The sequence below is a fragment of the Diachasma alloeum genome, unplaced genomic scaffold (assembly GCF_001412515.2).
Source record: "Diachasma alloeum isolate Michigan unplaced genomic scaffold, Dall2.0 Dall_scaffold_00185, whole genome shotgun sequence".
NCBI lineage: Eukaryota > Metazoa > Arthropoda > Insecta > Hymenoptera > Braconidae > Diachasma > Diachasma alloeum.
This window is the reverse complement of record NW_021680351.1, coordinates 263,480-282,896: the sequence shown is the minus strand read 5'-3', so window position 1 is coordinate 282,896 and position 19,417 is coordinate 263,480. Positions and strand designations below refer to the sequence as shown.

At 38.2% G+C, this 19,417-nt stretch overlaps 1 protein-coding gene across 1 annotated transcript; it reads right to left on the bottom strand.

The window, feature by feature from the left end:
• Positions 1-461: 461 nt before the first annotated feature.
• On the bottom strand, positions 462-18,907 carry LOC107048185 (sex peptide receptor). The gene is made up of 5 exons (XM_015271249.1): positions 18,763-18,907; positions 9,696-10,342; positions 4,482-4,593; positions 3,849-4,033; positions 462-2,358 (listed from the first exon to the last, which is right to left on the bottom strand). The coding sequence occupies exons 2-5, from the start codon at positions 10,271-10,273 to the stop codon at positions 1,959-1,961; spliced, it is 1,275 nt and encodes a 424-aa protein (XP_015126735.1). The 5' UTR covers positions 10,274-10,342; positions 18,763-18,907; the 3' UTR covers positions 462-1,958.
• Between the last annotated feature and the right edge of the window lie 510 nt (positions 18,908-19,417).

Below are 19,417 nucleotides of genomic sequence, written 5' to 3'. Positions count from 1 at the left end.
CACGTGCAAGTGTTGCTGAGAATTGAAGGGGGAAGACGACAAATATCGAAAACAGAAACACTGCGAGCACAACCGTCTTCCGGTGATCGTAAAATGATATTTCAAATAGATGTTCTCGTCTTAAATCTTGTTTCAAGATGAAAATCCAGTGAATGGAGGAGTTTATAGAAAACGTGAAAGTTCAAAAGAAGAACTCGCGACCGAGAGCGAGTGATCGAGGGTTAAGAATAGGAGAATCTGGTTGCAATATAATGAAAATGATGATCGATTTTTCCACTTTAAACAAACTACATTCATATCCAAATGCAAAATTTTTTGAGAATGATTATAAATAATTGATGTTCAAAAAATTTACAAATCGTTTCAATGTAACACACTTGTTTTTGTGGCGCCACAACCGCAGAAAGGAAAGGAGAAAATTGGGCGGATGCAGTTAAAGAGTAAATAATCCTCGATGAATGTTTGTTCAATGCATTTATTAAACGTGGGAGCACCACGAGCATGTTTACAATCACTCATTCACTCAGACTGATCACTGGGATTTCCCTCTGGGCTCAGTGGAGGAAAGTCCAGGTGATGTTCATTCAGTTGTACCCGTTATCCCCATTATATCACAATATTCAATACTATGCAGTTATTCTTTGTACAAATATATCACTCATCCTTACATCTATCATTGAAGCGTGGTTGTATCCTGTGTACATCGAACTTTTTACAATTTTTGTTCTCAATTTTATACAAAACGTGATGACAGCGAGAGGAGAATTGCTTTCGACGGCTATATACAACAATTTGGGAGGAATAGCGACACCTTCGTCTCGGGAGGGATGAGGATCACTTGACTAACTTTTCAAATGAGATAATTCTATCCAAACTATTCGTCTCAAGGGAATTAATCCCCTGTCGAAAGTATTGTCCCGCCGCTGTCAAGGCAACAAAGAAAAATCTTAAATGTAAGCAGGGTCTCCACCGACTACGCGCTGAAACCCGATGACAAAGGGGTCTCAAACAGCAAACGAAGTTATTACATATTGGCGTCTCCTCAAGGATATCAAGCGCGGAAAATAACAATCCCTGTTCTTCCATATCCTTTGTCCTCGAGACAACTACATGTTCGCTGCCATTGGCTTCTTACTGTCCAGAAAATATTATCAGAGTCAATGTGGACTTGTACAATGACATCTTGACAGAGTGGATATCATTGATATTCCGTGGTTGCACCTCTGAATTTCACAAATTGCAAATATCACAACAAAATATCACATTTGACATATCACTGGGGGATATTGCGGACGAAAACATTAACGTAACGTAACGTAACGGTGCTTTCTCATTTTCATTATTTTCAGTCGCATGAAAAATTGATGTAATGAATTTTTGGACTTCAGCACAGTGGTGTACGTGAGCAGGAAAATATTTACAATAGGACTAAATAGATTATGGTACAATAATAGAAAATTTACGAAATTATTGAATGGGCGGTAAAAAAATATTTATTTAAAATAATTTTATCTAATATAATTATCACAAGATGGAAAGAAAGTTATTTGAATTTTGATCCACGATCCCATTTTTCCCGTAATTATTACTAAAAGGACAGCTCAATAATGTCGTCACTTCCGATATCTATTGTCCATCCAATTCACTGTAATATTTAATGTGTGACACAACTTTCGAGAAATGACGCCACGACGTTTATATAGCTTTTAACGGAAGACTAGTCTGACGGCGTCCTTGTGAGCGCCTCTATGACGTGAGAATAGATCAACTAGGCAACAGGCTTTCAAGACGTGAAAGACACACCTCTCGTCTGGAACCTTTCGCATGTGTCCGATGACATTCAGAGGTGCAACATGAAAGAGAATGACGCAAAAACGAAAAACTCTGAAAAAGTACAGTTCAAAGAGAAAGCCAATTGGTCTTTATACTTTCGTAGTCCTGCAGACCCTACGTTTGCATCATACATAAGTACTTTGAACCTCTGTGTGGTTCGTAGCTGGCTGCCATTTGTTCATTATCCTCGGCTTGAAGAGTTGACCAAAAGTCATTCGAAATTGTCTCGACATGGAGCAATACAGGATGAAGTTGATGGCGCCGTTCAGCAGGGCCAGGATGTCCATGATCTCCCCGAAATTGTGGTAACAATTCCGGAAAAAACAGTCACCCAGGATTCCGGAGAGCAGGCCAAGTATTCCCTGGGGTATTTCGGTAACGAGGAATAGTAATAGGACAGCTACTAGCATACGGGTTGTGCGATCAGCTCTTCTCTCCGACTTTGATGGTCTTCGGGATGGTGCACCATTGGTTGTCGCCGTGCATGCGTTGTAGCCACGGAGGACTTGCTTGCGACCCTTCGCTCTGTGACAAAAAAATTATTGGAGGGGAGGAATGGTTATTTTCATCGATGGGGGAGTTATTCTTTTATTGAATTCTTTCGTGAAGAATATGGGTGGAAAGGATTATTCAAATTACGTTCTTTTATGGGGGTTGGGGTGAAAGATTTTAGAGATTGAATTAATTTTTGATGAGTGAGGAGGTGATATTCGGTGTCTTGAGTGCAGTGGCTTGGGGATATGAAGAGTGGATGAGAGGTATACGGAGGAGATGAAGAATATGTTGACATCAAAAAATGGCGGATGATTAACAAGTCTTTACCATTCAAAGAGTTTCCGTTTTTTAAATTCGTTTCTGAAGAATGTGGGCGGCTTCGGAGGCCAGCGGAGACGGAAAAAATTTGCGGGAGTTTTTTTTCGGTGGACGGAATCTCTTTTAAATGATCGAAATGTGAACGAATAATGCAATAATACAAACCCTCACCCGGCAATTTCATTTTATTGTTGGGTGCCAGTTCGGTTGCCTAAAAAAATTCCTGCCTTTTTATTTATCGGGAAAACATATTGTTGGTCCAAACAACTTTTAGACCTCTCATGTCATTACACCATTATCTCCACTAGATTGAGTATCCGAAAGTGAAACAGATACCCTCGATACTCGGGATACAATATTAAATTTGGAAGGAAGTTGAGCCTCTGGGGGAAAACGGATCCTCGCACTTTTCCCATTCCGAAAAATTCAATTTTTTATACCTTGGACTTTCAGAGTATCAAATCCATTATATTCTCTCCTTGAATTTGCTCTTTCCTTTTCCCCTTCACGAGGAAAAATGGAGTTAAAAGAGAGATCAGTGTTGGTGTTGAGAAATTATTCATGAAGGGAGGAAGAAGTTCGACGTTACACTTTGAACTTTATGCGCTTTATGCGTAACATAAAGAGAGCTTCTAGTGGACTTCTTTTATGATAGTGTTGGAGTGGAATCGATGCAAAGCCATAGATCTCTGTGGATATTTCAGATGTGAAGGGGTGGAAGTTGACAAGTCATCTACTTGGTAAGCAGTTTTTAGAGGGTACTTGTTTTTACAGCATATTTTATTCGCCGATACTTGCAAGTTTGAAAAATTTTAATATTTATGAAGTTTAACCATTTTTGCTATCAAACCTGACTCTTGACAATGATCCCACATGTTAACAATGTTCAGACTTAAACCATTGATCCACCGAAATTGAAGATTACAAGATAACAATAGCTACTTCGAATTTTAAGAGTGACAAAAATATTGAAATTATAAACACAATTGCATCCGTCATTAATACATTCTATCAATGCATTAATTCCAAATGCGAAATACATTCTTCAGTATTTATCAACAACCCTGAAATCACCTCTTCTCATCTCTTCAATTTGCACTTTTCTCTTCGCTCCAGTCGTTAAAATTTAATAACACCAACAACGCAAGACTTCACTCAAGACGCGAAGGATATTAGCGGAAGAAATAGGACCAGTAACTCACTTGTAGAGCGCCTTTATCAGCCAACAGCTGATGACGGTGAGGATGAGGCAGGGCAGGAGTTTCACGACCACTGCCAACACCCAGAAATTAAGCTGATACAGGACGCCCTTTCCCGAGTAACTGGCTGCATCAACATAGTACAGTATCTCCTCCTTACCATGCTCTATAACCGGCTGCTTGTGTATCTGTGGGTGAGAGCATCACATCTTTTCTCATTTAGGTTGACTATACACCAGGATTTTGCGTTGTTTCCTTAAGAGGATTCATCCATTTGCTTCTCGGGATTATGGTAATTACGCTGAAGGGATTAGACATTGTCGGATAAAATGAAGAAATTCCGTCAGTTCTCAAGTAACAGAATAGAATAATTTTCTTAAGGCGACGCGAGAAGAAAGTTCCGGTGGGTTTCTGGTGAAAATTCGATTATTTTTGGCCGATTCTGCTGAAGAATTCCGCAGCTTCACACCGCATTTTTGATAGGAAATCCCCAGTAGAAAATATTTTATAGAAAAATCCGAAGTATTTCAGATTTTTATACAACTTTTTCTATTGAGACGCTTTCGGTAGAAATTTCTTGACATGAATTTCTCAAGTTTTTCTGTTACATTATTTCGTGCGTGCAATTCTACTCACTTCGAATACCAGAAAACTTGGGGCACAGGCGAACATTGGAGTTATGAAGCTACACCACAGCGCCAATCTGCAGCGTGAGGCTGTACACCAGGCGTGGTTATACTGTGGAAATCTGTAACAAATCGAAAAAGAAAATTTGCGATGCAAAATTCTATCGAATTTTTTCAAATACAAATGTTTCCAAATTTTCTGTTTAGAAAATAAATTAATAAATTGATTAATTATTTGATAAATTCAGTAGCGAAGCGGTAAACCGGGTTAAGTCGTTTTTTACTATTGGCTAATTTTTGACGAATATCTCGGAATGTAAAAGAGATAGAAAGATTTTTGTCATGACCTTTTTTGTAGAGCCAATAGAGCGGTATAAAAAAAGTCATGAGAAAAATTTGGCTATCTCTCTTAGATTCCGAGATATTCAGCAAAAACTGGCTAATAGTCAAAATGGACTTAACTCGGTTTACCGCTTCACTACTGAATTAATCAACGAAGAAATAAATAAATTATAAAAAATCATGTGGCCCAGGATTGTGGATCGAATTAGAATTTACCTCGACTTTGTGGTCAGACAAATAAAATCATAAAATCAGAAAACTGGAAATGGAAATTTTCACACTTCTGCACAGCTGAAAGATGCATCAGACGATGCTGGAATGTTTGTCGCTGTCGAGAGAAAATTTTCCCATTGTAGCTGAGAACACGGTGAGAGTCTTCAACGTATCACATCGAGCTGGGCACACAATCCCGTGAGAAAGACATATTTTTTTTTAGTATTTTCACTATTTTTCTCTCTGGTGCATCTGAGCTCCCCATTCTCCCGAACGTCTCACCTTCCTTCATCTTGAAATATAGATCGCGAGTGAGTATTATCGTGTTCTTGTTACTCGATGGTGTAAAATTATCCTTTATAATAGTACACCTCGTTACTCTGGCTTGAAAGGAGGATATTGCTTACGGGGAAAGTTACATTTTCTTCCAGGAATTTTAATGGATTATTTTCATGCTCAGATTATCAGCCGGAAGGGAGAGGTCTTACTCCTATGGGATTCTTCGTGGGATTTAAAGTAGGGGAGAGTGGGGCAAAATGAAACTGTCAAAAAAATTACAGTTTTACGTAATTCAAGCAAAATTTTTTCTTTGTTAAATATTTTTTTATCAACTTTTTTTTATTCTTGGGAGTACTGATGAGAATAATACTTTTCCGTTCAGCAGAATAGAAAATTATTGAGAAGTTTTGACGGGCGAAGATTTTGTCAATGGATTAATTGAAAAGAAAATGAGAGCACACCCCAGGGGGAGACCCAGAGGGGGAAAAAGGAAATGTCATGCTGAATTTCAATCGAATAATCCATTGACAAAATCTTCGTCCATCAAAATTCTCAATAATTATCCATTCTACTGAATGGAATGGAAATTCATTCAAGGAATGTCTATAGAAAATGTCTCAATGTCAAAAATTGAACAGAAAGATGAAATTCTACCGATTTTTCTAGAAAATAATAGAATTTTCAAATGAAGTTCTACAAAAATCCAATAGAATTGTCCGTCGAATTCGCTACTTTAAAAAAAAAAACATTTCCTACAGGAATTGGTCGCCCTCTCACATCTCCGCGGCACAATTCCATTATTTCAGTATTTTCATTTGCCTGAATAGACATTACATCGGATTCTTCGGCACGAGTGATCTCCAAAAAAAACATCATAGCATAGGAACATCGTGAAGGATGCGCGAAACTTTGTAAAAGACGTCTTGATGGTTCTCCGTTTGTTCTGGAGAATCCCCCCGACTTTCATCCGCAGAAAGATCTGCACGCTCTGCACAACAAAGAAAATTCACGGGACACCTATTGTCTTGAATGTTGTGTATAGTTCTGACAGTTCTCGAACATAAATATAAAGTTTGAAGTGCTTTTTGTGAGCCTGATAATCGGGCTCAGGTGGAAATTAATTTATTCCTCAATAACCTTCCTCTGAAAAGATGGGAAAACCTGCAAGTTTGTAAGTACTTGGAGGAAGTCCTTAAATCCAGCAATTAGTTTCAAACGATGAAGCAGTCAGTGGGAGGTGGGAGAGAGGAGTGGGCTCAAGCAATTTCCGTTGGAGTCAAATGAATGTTTGCCCCTGTCGATTGACGGATGGATTCATTACGTTTTTCTGTTACTTCTCGCGTTTAAATCTTCAGAAACTTTCGATTCCTATAAATCTCCGGGGATATTGGCTCTCACTGCGATGAATCAAGGGAGAATAAATTACGGGAGCTTAGACAACTGTCCTCATGTTGGAGCTTCGGGAGTCTCCGGGAATTTGTCACCTGCGGAAAAATTTCCCAGGAAAACCCGGCGAATTCGGTGGAAAAAGTTGCGGCAAAAAATGAAATTGTGACGATTTTTTCTGTCAAATAGGTTCTATTGAATATACTGTGATGGTTTTTCGTGAGAAACTGACAGTGAAGGGTGAGGGGATGAACGTTTTCATCGATCTTTTGGCCCAGTGTGGTGGATGAATTTGTTGTTGAGGGCTGAGCTATAACTAAATCATAATTAATTATTCGCTGGTCGACGGTAATACTGGGGAGCAATCTATCAGGAGCGTGAAAATGGGGGTAAGAATACCGTGAAATTAATGATAATTTATTAAAACCAGTTGGAAGATGGAAGGGTTTTGTAATTCATCGGCGAGAAGATTTTTCACGCTTTTTATTTATCGCGGGAGTACGAAAATTATACCGTATTCCCAGTTTTTTCCATGCGGAAATTGTAAAAAGATAGTTTTTCGCAGGAAATTTCCCCCGGACTCCATCCATTCACGTCTCGTAAATAATTACGAGATTAAGTCGGTAACGGGGGATTTTAAGGCGAAACGTCAATAGAGATTTTCTCGAGATAATCTTCTCATCTGGAAAAAAAATTTTTTGACATTCTCTCCCGGACCCACTCCTTAATGACATAATCCCCTAATAATCGAGCCCTTCACGTCTGACTTAAAAAGTTATCATCACTTCGTCAAGAAATTTAAAAAAATTTCTCGATATTTTATTTTGTTTTTATTTCTCAATATTAATTCTTAATTGGAATAATGTTTTGTCCTGTTTAACATTGCTATAAACATAAAATTATATATTGTACTTGAAAATAATATTTATATACTAAAAGCGCGTAATTTCGTGTAAAGAAAAATCGTCCGCATTGATAATTGAAAATAAATTAAATTCTACAAGGTAACGCATTTACAATCTTCATCATGTTTTTCATTTTCTTAATTGAATAATAATATCATCTGAATATTAACATGTCTCAAAATTAAATTTCCTCACCGCCATAATCCACATAATCGAACTCTTCGCGTCTGACTTAAAAATTTATGACCACTTTCTCTGAAAATTGACCCTCCACTTTAGTCATAATGCACGCAATATCCAATTAATTAGAAACCCCAATGTTTGAGTCACCGTTGCTAATACACTGCGTACACACGATACACATGAGGTAAGAGGGTGCGGTAAAGCTCGTTAAGCCCACATTCTGGATCACTTGAGCCGCGTCCAATAGCTAACCCCAGATGTACGTCGAGATTACATGAATTTGCATAGTCGATGCCACGTTGCGAGCGTCGATCACAGATCTCCCCAATCACAGTGATCCCCCCAATCACCCCCCATTTTCCTCCTTCTGGGTTCATTTAAAAAATCGTGGCAAAGAAAATTACACGGAGAAAATTATTTGGTGAATTTCAATGACTAGTCGTTGAAAAAATGAATTACCTAGCGCTTTCTCTAAAAAATTCTTGTAACACTGGCATTTTTCTTTAAACAAATATCGATTCAACAACGCGAGGGGACGTTGCATAATTTTTAATAGAATTGCAATAGAATTCCTATAGACTTCGTATAGAATTCCAACAGAAATTCAATAGAATTTCTAAGAGAAAACGCTAGGGTTTTTCCATAATTTTCTCTAGGCTTTTTAGCTCGAGGTTTTTCTATTAAATTTTTTCATACGTGTCGTTGTCGAAATTTAACAACTAATTGAAGATTATTGCGAAACCATCTCCTAGGCGAGAATTCATCGATTATCAAGATGAGAATGACTGCGGGATTGTTTCCAAATGTACACATGCATTAGTTAATTAATAATTAATCATCATTTCCGCGTACACAAAAATTCCAAAGACTCATGTGGATGTAATACCGACTGGAATGGAGGCGAAAATTCCAGTGACGTGCGTGACGCCTCGAAGAATTAAATACGGATCACAAGAGGAGAGAGAAAAATTCCAGTTTTATGTCACGTGAATGGGAATGCGCACCTGATATGGAAAGCAAAACAGTAAAAACTTTAAAATGCCATTCCATTTTATTACGCACGGACCTTTGTCGCGGACAATGAATAACGCGCGAAGTACTAAAGCTCTTGATCTATAAATGAATTCTGTATTTATGAAAAAGGTGAATTTTTTACATTTCACTTTTTTGAATGTGTAATTATCTCGATAATGAGTGGTTTTGGAGAAAAAGGTGAATAGATCTTTTTTGTACCTGGTGAAATTATCAATAAATTGTGCTCTATGATATTTTTACATAAAACTACTCATTATTGAGGAAATTTAACTATTAACAAAGATGAAATACTCAACAGAAACTTATTCTATTGAACTATTTTTGATAACAATTCGTCGGATCAAATTTGCAATTTTTCTTGTTGAAACTCTTTATACTATAAAAATATATTATAAAAATGAAAATTTGGTGCACGAAGTTAAGGGTTATGAGGGTCAGAGTAGGGATCACGAGGGTCAGATTAAGGATCAAAATAAGGCTCTTAATATATCTCTCTATATTATAAAAATCCAAATCGACTTCTGGTGTTGAAAATTTGAGTCACAAAGGTCGGCTTATGGGTCCAACTAAGGGTCACGGGGTCAGAAACTAAGGGTCACAAAGATCAAACTAAGGGTCCTAATGTATCTCTCTATATTATAAAAATCCAAATCGATTTTTGATGTTGAAAATTTGAGTCACAAGGTTCGGCTTAAGGGCCCCAATAAGGGTCACGAGGGGTGTGATGAGGGTCGGATTAAGGGTCACAAGGATCAGAATACGGATCATGACGGTCGAAAGGGGATCCCATGGGGGTCATATGGGCCCCCTATTTTCTTTTTCAATAAAAAAAATCCCAAAAATAGAGTGGAAAAACTGCAAAACCGAAAAATTACGATTACCTGATAGCGATGTATCTCCAAAGTGCCAACGAGAGAGTGAGTGCGATGCTGATGGTATGCATCAGTTGAGCAAAATGCATGTGAAAGAGTACAAAAACCGCGCCATAGTACGGGAATCTCTGGTGCTCAGGTAGTATCAAGTACTCGTAAACGGCGAATGGAATGTACTCAACCATGACGAACATGTCAGCTGTTGCAAGTCCAGTGAGTATTCTATTGATCGGTGCCACCGCCATATCTTTCCGCGTGAGGACAACGATGTTGAGGATGTTGGCGACAGTGCCGAATAAGCAGACGATGAGAGCAACATATCCGTGATAGAGACGGTAGGAGAGAGCTAGCTGACGAATGTATCCACTGCAGTAGCAAACTGTTTGGTAATTGTTGATGGCATTGGCACTGTAGTTGTTCATGTAGTCGAGGTCCTCCTCGGTTATGTTGAAACTGTCCAGAATGTGGGTGTAATTCTTCAGGTGATGCATGGCTGTGTCGCTTCGCAGGAGAATACCAAGTTCCAATAATGATGAGGTCCCATTCAGGATGAGTGAGTGATTAGTCTCGGCTCCGTGAGGAAGCATTTTTTAGATTGCATCCTGGAGGCTGGGGGCTTCAACAGGCTGATGATGAATGGGGGAGCATCTTCAGTGCTAGAAGAACGAGGTGGAGGGTCAGTCGGGGGACTCGATAATCAGGTGGAATCAAATTTAAGAATGTTCCACACCCTTTCTGCCAAAATTCACGTTTTTTTAATTTTTCTGACAAACTTATGATGGAATTGACGTGAAAAAAAAAACGTTTTTGCGTTTTGTCATTATTTAATGAATGACGAAATTTTAAGGTGGTGCGAACATTTTCCTGCGTTTTCTCTAAACTTTTAAAAAGAATCACAAAACTGTAGAAAAAACGCATGAAAATTATCGCACCACTACGCAACTTCGTGAGCCATTAAAGAATGACAAACCACAAAATCGTTATATTTTTTCACGTCACTCCCATCGATAATTTGCCAGAAAAATGAAAACAACGTCAATTTTGGCTAAAAGGGTGTCGAACATCCTTAAGGTGTTGAGGAAAATTTAGATAACTTTTTTTTTATGGCACTGCCCGAATTATAAAAACCAAAGAAACAAATTGTTACTACGACTAAGGAACTCCACTTTTACTCCGCCTTCCACAACTAAGAAATTTGCGGATGCAACTGACCATACTTACATAGGAGAAATATGTAAATACCTAAAAGAATGTAAAATAAAAGTATAAATACCTTATTGTCAACTATAAGGAAATTATGGAAATATTCAAATGTTAACAACGTGGACTAATTCAACAGCATCGACAGTGTAAATAAATCTCTTTTATAGATTTCAGCACTTTAAATCAATTATATCAACTTTCTTTTTTCATTGGCATTAGGGAAATGTTGTTTTGGGTAGAATGGGAGAGACGAGTGGAGTGATCATTTCCCTCGTCTCTCCCGTTGGACAGAAAATTATTTGAATTCTCAAACAACCAAAACATTCTCTCAATAAAAAATAAGAAAAAATATTCAAAGCTGAGGAAAATATTTTAAGTAACTCGAGAATATTTTCCTTTGCACAACCAAAACACAAGAGAAACTCACAGATATGTCATGTGAACTCACATGCTTTGTCTCTCGGGAAACAACGTGGTTTATATCGAATAACTCAGTATCAGTATTCATGGAAATACATTTCAGAGAGACGGAAACCTCCGTTGAGAGCAGAATTGGAATGTCACGGCGTTCCCTCGGGTTTTCATGGTATGTACTCAGATTTTCGTATTCAATTTTTTGAGGAATAGCATTACGCGATGGAGGACAATGTGGCAATCCAAGCTGTAATTATTCAACGAATATTTTTGGGTGTCGAGAGGAATCCAGGTGGAGTGCATCGCAGACCCCAGGGTATCATCGGGTAAATTTCCCCATTCCTGAAATATAACGGGGAAAAAGGGGAGATTAAATAAAGTGGTTGCTAGACGTGAGAGGGAGATTTGGTATTCCATGTGGGTAAACAATTTTCGGTGAACTTTTCAGAAGCTCGGGGTGTGAAATGTTTAATCCTGAAACGCAATTCCGATAGTTCAAAATTTTTTGTTCAATTGTTAATTTATTCCGGGAATGACGAGGCTTGGCTGGAGAAATTTGTCAAACGTGTTGCGACATTTTTTTCTGACATCATTCCAGCGTCGGAGGACAACTTTTTATATTTTAATGTTAATACTCTCGAAACATAATTTCAGAATTATTATTAAAGGAATCATCTGAAGGATTATTTTTTCATCTCTTTTAGTCTGTATTATCTAATATTTTATAATCCACTTTCGGAAAAATCGAATTTTTTCGCCGAATGAAAATTGATTTCAACTATTCAAGTGACGGGCTATCCAGAACTCTGAGTAGTATGTGGGAAAAGTAAAAAATAAAAAAAAAAAATTCACCCGAGGCCAAAGTGTCAGATTTAGGATTTTTTCAGGGGAAAAGTCGACTTTCGGCAAAGTCGAATTTTTCCGCCGAGTGAAAGTCGATTCCGACTATTCAAGTGACGGGCGGTCCAGAACTCTCAACAGTATGTGGAAAACGTAAAAAAAAATTTTTTCTATTTCTTATATCACAATTAAGTTGGAGGAGACGAGTAATTTCGTCGGCTTTATTGGACGAATTTGTTTATTTTTGGGTGATTAAATGGTTGTTAAGGGTTCTCAGGCAACAGGAGACTGCAAATTTCACAGTTGTAACGTTATTTTTGGAATTTCAAGTGAAAAATCGTGAATCCGTAATTGATGGAATCATCGAATAAAATGAAATTGAATATAATTCATTAGCGAAGTGGTGAAACGGTTGAAGTCGACTCATCTCCCAGTTGAGTTTTTGACGAATATTTCCGAATCTAAGGGAGATAGCGAAATTTTCGTAATTACATTTTTTGCAGCTGTCAATCTGCTCTACAAAAAAGGTTATAATAAACTTTTCGCTATCTCCCTTAGATTCCCAGATATTCATTGAAAACTGGTCAACAGTCAAAATTGACTTATACCGTTTTACCACTTCGCCACTGAATTCAATCGAGAGAATCTGCGTTGTGAGAAGGATAATTGGAGCAATAAACCCTGATTTAGAGGTGTAACGTGGTACATGTTGTATCGCTGCCCGGAAGGGTCACCAAGATCCTGGACAAAGACGCCAGGAACGTCTAGAATTCACGTCTCAACCTTTTAATTTCCCACAAACGTCTCAAAAAAGGGGACAAAAGTGTCTCAACTTCACTCACTACTTTTTCCAGTAATAGACCTGCCATTATCTCCTCAAAGCGAGCGTTTAGGGTAATTTTTTCCGCTGCAACAAGCCCGAATGTCTCTTTCAGCATTTCACCCCTTGCCGACTGATTTAATAAACCGCTCCAGACGGATCAAATCAAAGGAAATATCCGGAACAAGGCTCGCACTGTCGAATGCTAATGTCATTTGTCGCTTCGAGCACCTCCTGACAGCTCTGAGGGATGGCACTTGTGTGTTCGGAAAATCAATTGCATCGCTCTTGTCATCCTCCTGCGTGCTTTAATGCGTTTGTTGAAATTGAATTGCTCCATTTCAATCGCAAAATACCCGTCGGGGTGACTAATTGCGCCTCCACGGTGGCTTCAATATCCACAAACTAGTCGCTAACTCGAGGCATCAAGTGGATTGTTAGCTCTCAACGCTCTATTCATAGGTTTCGTGTTTATTTTCAATCATTCACGGTCTGATATATCACATGTGTATGGCTGCTTAATTGTAGGTTCAGCTCTTTAATGGGGATGCGGGGCAAATTATAACGTAGAGGAGGGTGGGGCAAAACGGCCCCCCTTCAATTGTCAATAACTTGTGAATGACATTGTGAAAATTCCCAGTTTCAACTTCATTTTGAAGATAATTTTTCATTCTTCAAAACGAGCTCTAACTCATCCCAATCGGATTATTGAATCGGAAAATATTGACGATTGAAGGGGGGCCGTTTTGCCCCATCCTCCCCTATATATTTCACCCTTCATCATTATTTTGGGTACTTCTACGGAATAGAATAGAATTCGTAGGATTTGTTTGATACTAGTTTTTAAGGAATGTAAATATTGTAAATAAGGACTGTATTTTTTTTAATGAAAACCTGGTTGAACAAAAAAAGTAGCGTGCACTGATGGACTGATTCATTTATTCCAAATGAGATTCGTTAAATATTAACGAATATTCATTGGGTCATATTCAGCTCTACCATTCGTTAATAGTTAACGAGTGGTTCACTTGAAAGGCGAAAGTCGAGTCAAACAAAACTCCTCAAATGTGCATTTGGTAATTATTAACGAATGAACATTTGGTGAGACCGAATAGGTCCTAGGCTTCAACCAAATCCATTCGTTAATAATAACTAAGGGAGAGTGGGGTAAAACGCCCCTTTTGGCATTTTTTGTGATACTCATAATTCAGAAACAAATTCATTAATTGAGATCAGTCTAGGCTCATTGTAAAGGGGAAGAAGTGTGGTTTCCATGGAAAAAAAATTATTTTATTTGATTTAAAATTGAATGGGCTGCTAACATTTTTGAAAAAATCAAAAGGGGCCGTATTACCCCACTCTCCCCTAATTCTTTCTAATCCTTTCTATCGGTGTGTGTTGAAATATACAAATATAATTAATTAAATTATCAAGAGTGACGTAGTTGGTATAAATGAGAGAGTAGATGTTTGGGAGGTCTATACGACTCTCTGAAGCTGATTGTTTATTTAGCGTCATATAAACAAATGATGAACTCAAGAGAATGAAAGAAACGACTGTTCTCCTTTATCCCCTTTGTGGTGGATATGCGTATTGCTTATTAGTTATTTGATTTTGAGTCTAGTTCCTCGACGGCTCTCAGAGAGAAAGCACGTCTCCAATAAATGGTATCATTGCTCTGGTTAAACTGATTCAACTTATTTACTTCCATAACCTGCATCCCATATTCCAACAGTGTGTTTGCCTGTTGTGCAAAAAGGAAAAAGTGGATAAAATTCAGGTGTCAATTTTTACTGTGTGCCTGCCTCTCCAGATCAATCATTGTCAATCCTGACTGACAATTCAATTGAATAGTCAACTGGACATTCGACCAGTTGAATCCAACCGAGCGCATTGCGTGACCCAACGGGGGTTCACTCCAATTAATTAAAACTGGGGCTCGTATTGTTCAGATGTATGTCATTATGGAGTGCATTAAAGATTGGATACAACGCAGTTGTCCATCGTCGGGGATTGTTTCTCGGGCTGTCTCTGGCATGAAAGCTTTGCGGGAGGGATGTGACGTAGTGGGGCCGTTCATTTGTGAAATCCTGAGATTTCGTCGATTTCTGGCGATTCCATGAAATCAACAACTCATGAGACCCTTCTTAATACACTGACAGAAAAATCTACATAACGTGACTAAATTATTTCTTGAGTGGAAAATATGGTATGCATATTCGACCGCAATTCATGCTAGGTTTCGGACAGGAAATCGGTGTTCTGCGAGCAAAAGGAGGATGATACTGTTAATTAGTTCATATTCCTGAAAAGACAAAATAAGTTTGAGAGAAGAAAAAGATGTTATTGCTTTCCTTCAAACTCATTGCGATTGAGGCGGGAAAAAAAACCTCATGGCACTAGTCGTGAAGGATATTTTCCGCAGTGACATTTAGTTTTGCCCGTTCGGGGAAGGGTCAATACCAATCCCCGGACTGGGAACAGTGAAGGTCAGTACAGAAAAATATATAGTTGATCCTCATGGCGTCACCCTGACGGTTTCATCCCTACATTCTTGTTTTAATATGACGCATTTCTGTCCCTCTGGGATCCCTCTGGGACCCCATTCCCTCCTCCACCTCAACAGAGATGAAATCGAAAATCTGAAATCACTGGAAATCTCCCTGAAATCACGTGAAATCGGCAATCACTGTGTCACCGGATTTCCAATCCATGAATGGCCCCTCGGATGGGGAATCCCCATTCCTGAAATTGTGTTGATGTCAACAAAACGTTGAAAGGAACCGTTCAAAACGGCATTCACTGAATTCAACTGCCAATTACTCCAGTCTTTTGCAATCCCCAATTCGCAATTCATCTTCGTGTCTTAAATAATGAGGGATTTGAGTGAATTTTAATCCCCAGTACTGTTGTGAGGTACCATTCAACACGATTTGTTCTGAAAATGGTTAATGCAGAAATGCATTCAGTAAAAATTTATGAGAATGATTTGTCCATAATTCCACGAAACAATAGAGAAAACTCCTATTCAAATGAGTGATGAATAGTATTTTTCTGCGGAATTTCACAATTCTGAAAATATTTTTGTTTGCAATTTATTTATTTATTGAGAACCCAACAGTCTAGGCCAATTATATATGCACTGTAGACGCAGAAAAATTTATTTCAATTGAATAAATTTTTAATAAAATTGATTCAATTCAAATGAACCATTTTTTAGGGTGTAGACTTCATTTATCTACAGATAAATCAAAATTTATCTACAGATTTTGTTGAGATTGAAACTGAACTTTCAAGCTTAAAAAATACAAAAATAAAAAAACGAAAATAAACAAAAATAAAAATAAATAAACGAAGAATCGGGAAATTCCATGTTTTACTTCCAGAATATTAATTAACATTTATGAGAGTGGGCGCGAATTCCTGAAAGTCTGTTTGAATGGCTCTGAATCTGTGCCGTGTGGGTTTGAAAATAGCAATGAAAAATCAATAATTAAATGAAATCACACGTATTGTGGGCGGAATTCGTAGAATACGAATTCCCAAAATTTTCGCACAAAGTGACTCATCAAAATTTATTGAACAAAGGCTTCAATTTAGATGACGCAAGTCTCATTTTCAAACTAAAAAAAAATACCTCGAAAATGAAAAAAAAACTTCAAGTTATTGGCGGTTGAAGACAGCCCGTTTTATCCCACTGTCCTTTATTTTTATTTGTTTCACCATAAACCAACGGTGGGCTATTTGCAATGAATCCCCTCGGGAAGGAAATTTCGAATCAAGAAATGAAATAATTTTCTGTTTTCGGACAGTACGTGACCCGGCATACCAGAGAGGTGTTATCCCCGTGATATCCGTCAACACTGGTGGATAATCCCCACCGTAATTCCCCCCCCCCTCCCTGCCCCCCAATCGATTTCTACAACTCATCACTTCATGCATTCAATACGAATCGCTTCGAATATGATCCGAGTGGAGGTGATTTACGTACGTCAATTGGTGTCCCTTCCGGGTAGTGATACGACACGTACCACATTACACCTCTAAATCAGCGTTTATTGCTCCAATTATCCTCCTCACAACGCAGATTCTCTCGATTGAATTACATTCAATTTCCCTGTTATTCGATGATTCCATTAATTGCGGTAGTCGCATTCGCTCTTCATGTTGTAAATCTAATGCCAAGTGATGCCGCGAGACGCGAGAGAAACGAGAAGAGACGAGACGAGACGAACGAGACGAGACGAGACGAGAGACATGACGAGACGAGAAGAGTCATCCGAGACAATGAGAGGAACGAGACGAGACGAGAGTCGAGAGCGCCTCCCCCCTCTGCCGCTCTGTGTATTTCCGTGCAAATTGGATTATAGAGACCGTTTAATGTCTCATGTCTCAAATTAAGGCGTTTTTAAGACGCAGTATGAGTGGTCATATAAAATCGAATTCTTACACCGAAAAAAGTACACACTTGGACTTTTTTTTAAATTCAAGTAATTTGTGATGAAAAAATTGTGAAGTTGAATTCAGTTAATTCAACTTAACAAATTAATTTTTTTAAGAGGCAGAAAACGTCTCATTTTAAGACATTCGAAATTTCAGTCATCACGAAGTTGTCTTAGACTGAGACGTCTTGAAAATACGAGTTTTTACAGTGCACGCACTAATAATGCACTTGGATTTTCAGCGGAGAAATAAAGTGATGAATAGTGAAGCCAAGGGGCAGGTGGGAAATGGTTATGTCACCGCATCTCGTGAAAATACGCACGTTAATCTCTACATTTCGCTGCAGTCGTAAAAGTGTATGCTCGGGGGTATTTTCTCAGACCAAGATGTTATTTTCCACATTTAGTCTCGGGTTTGAATATCCGGGGAAATTTTCACTATGCGGGAGAGTTCACGGGAGCGTAAAATGTAAATTACTTGTGGAAATTGAAGGTTTCGTGTTTCGAATCATAATATTTTTGTTGCAGCCGGAATTATCCTGGCAATTAATGACTTTATGATAAAATTTTGAGAGAAACTTTTTGCCAGGATTTGTTTGGCTGCAAGCAATGCCTGTTAATATTTTTACGTAAAACTAATCGTTAAAAAAAGTGATCTCTTATTCAGGGAATAATCGCCCAAGGAAATTAGCTGAACGGGTTTTTTTTCACATTTTTAATTGTTGAATTAAAAATTATCTCGGTAATTACTAGTTTGAGAGAACAAAGTCACGATTATTTTGTGGTGGATCTCTCGAGCCACAGAAAAATGTTTATGACGTTTTTGACTAATCTAATTTGAATTCAATTAGTCCACGAAAATTAATAAAAATCAGAAAAATTCAGGTCAGCGTAACAATCAGTAGAATTTCTTCATTCTACATAACTATTTCTATTGAGCCATTTTCTCTAAAAATTCCTCAACATGAATTTTCCAAGTTTTCAAATGAAATTTTGAGAGAAATATTTCAAAACTCTTTACTATCAAATTACATAAAATATAATTCCCAATTTAATAAAAAAAATGGAACAAAAAAATCATGTAAACATAATAATCAATACAATTTCTTTTTTCTATACAACTGTTTCCATCGAGACATTTTCCGAGAGAATTCCTCGTCATAAATATTTCAAGTTTTTTTCCTCAACGTTTCTTCCCTTTTCATTGCAAAAATCAAGTCGAAAAATTGAAAATTCGACTTGAGAAATTTCTGCTTTCGGCTTTCCAACAGAATAAGTTGTACAGAACTTTTGCTAATTACCCTCCAATTTTTTTTCCCCCGAGCAGGAGGCTTACACCAGAAAATTAAATATTTACCCATCTCCAAGAACTCCTGACGCCCGTTAAGGATGAGCGAACAAATTTACGAGCACTGTCAACAGGTTACCATAACGCGCATTCATGTATCACTTAGTGTTTCACATGCTCCGCGGAGCTTTCGACCGGTTACCGCGTAAGCACGACGCTGCGTTTCAACTGAACGAGAATTTTGTATCGCGCTCCCCACTTCACTCGGGAGAACTATTCTCCCTCCCTGAGGACACCTGCGCGGACTGCCGACAATTCCTGATGGAATGCCATGGTAAAGAAGGTATTGAATTATTCAAAAGGATATTTCTCTCGCCAGCTTTTTTTGAGCTTCCAAAGGGGGAAAATCCGCCGCCTATTGCTAACAGTTGTTTCTCCGGGCTGTCCTGAGTGGAGTGGATTTTCAAATGGCTTCTGCACTCCTCTATTCAGCTGCTCAGTTCAATAGTATATCAAGATCATCGTAAGGGTTCACCGACGTTTCTTCCCCGACATTTCCCTCCCATTCCCCCCAAATCAATATTAAGAAAGTAGAATTATTCCATTTTCCTCTAGCCTAAATGATTTCGACAACTACGACTCGTGTATTCATGTCTCATAGAATGGCATTCAGTTCTCTTCCGTTCGCTACAGGGCTTCATGAAAATTCGGCGCAAGACGATAT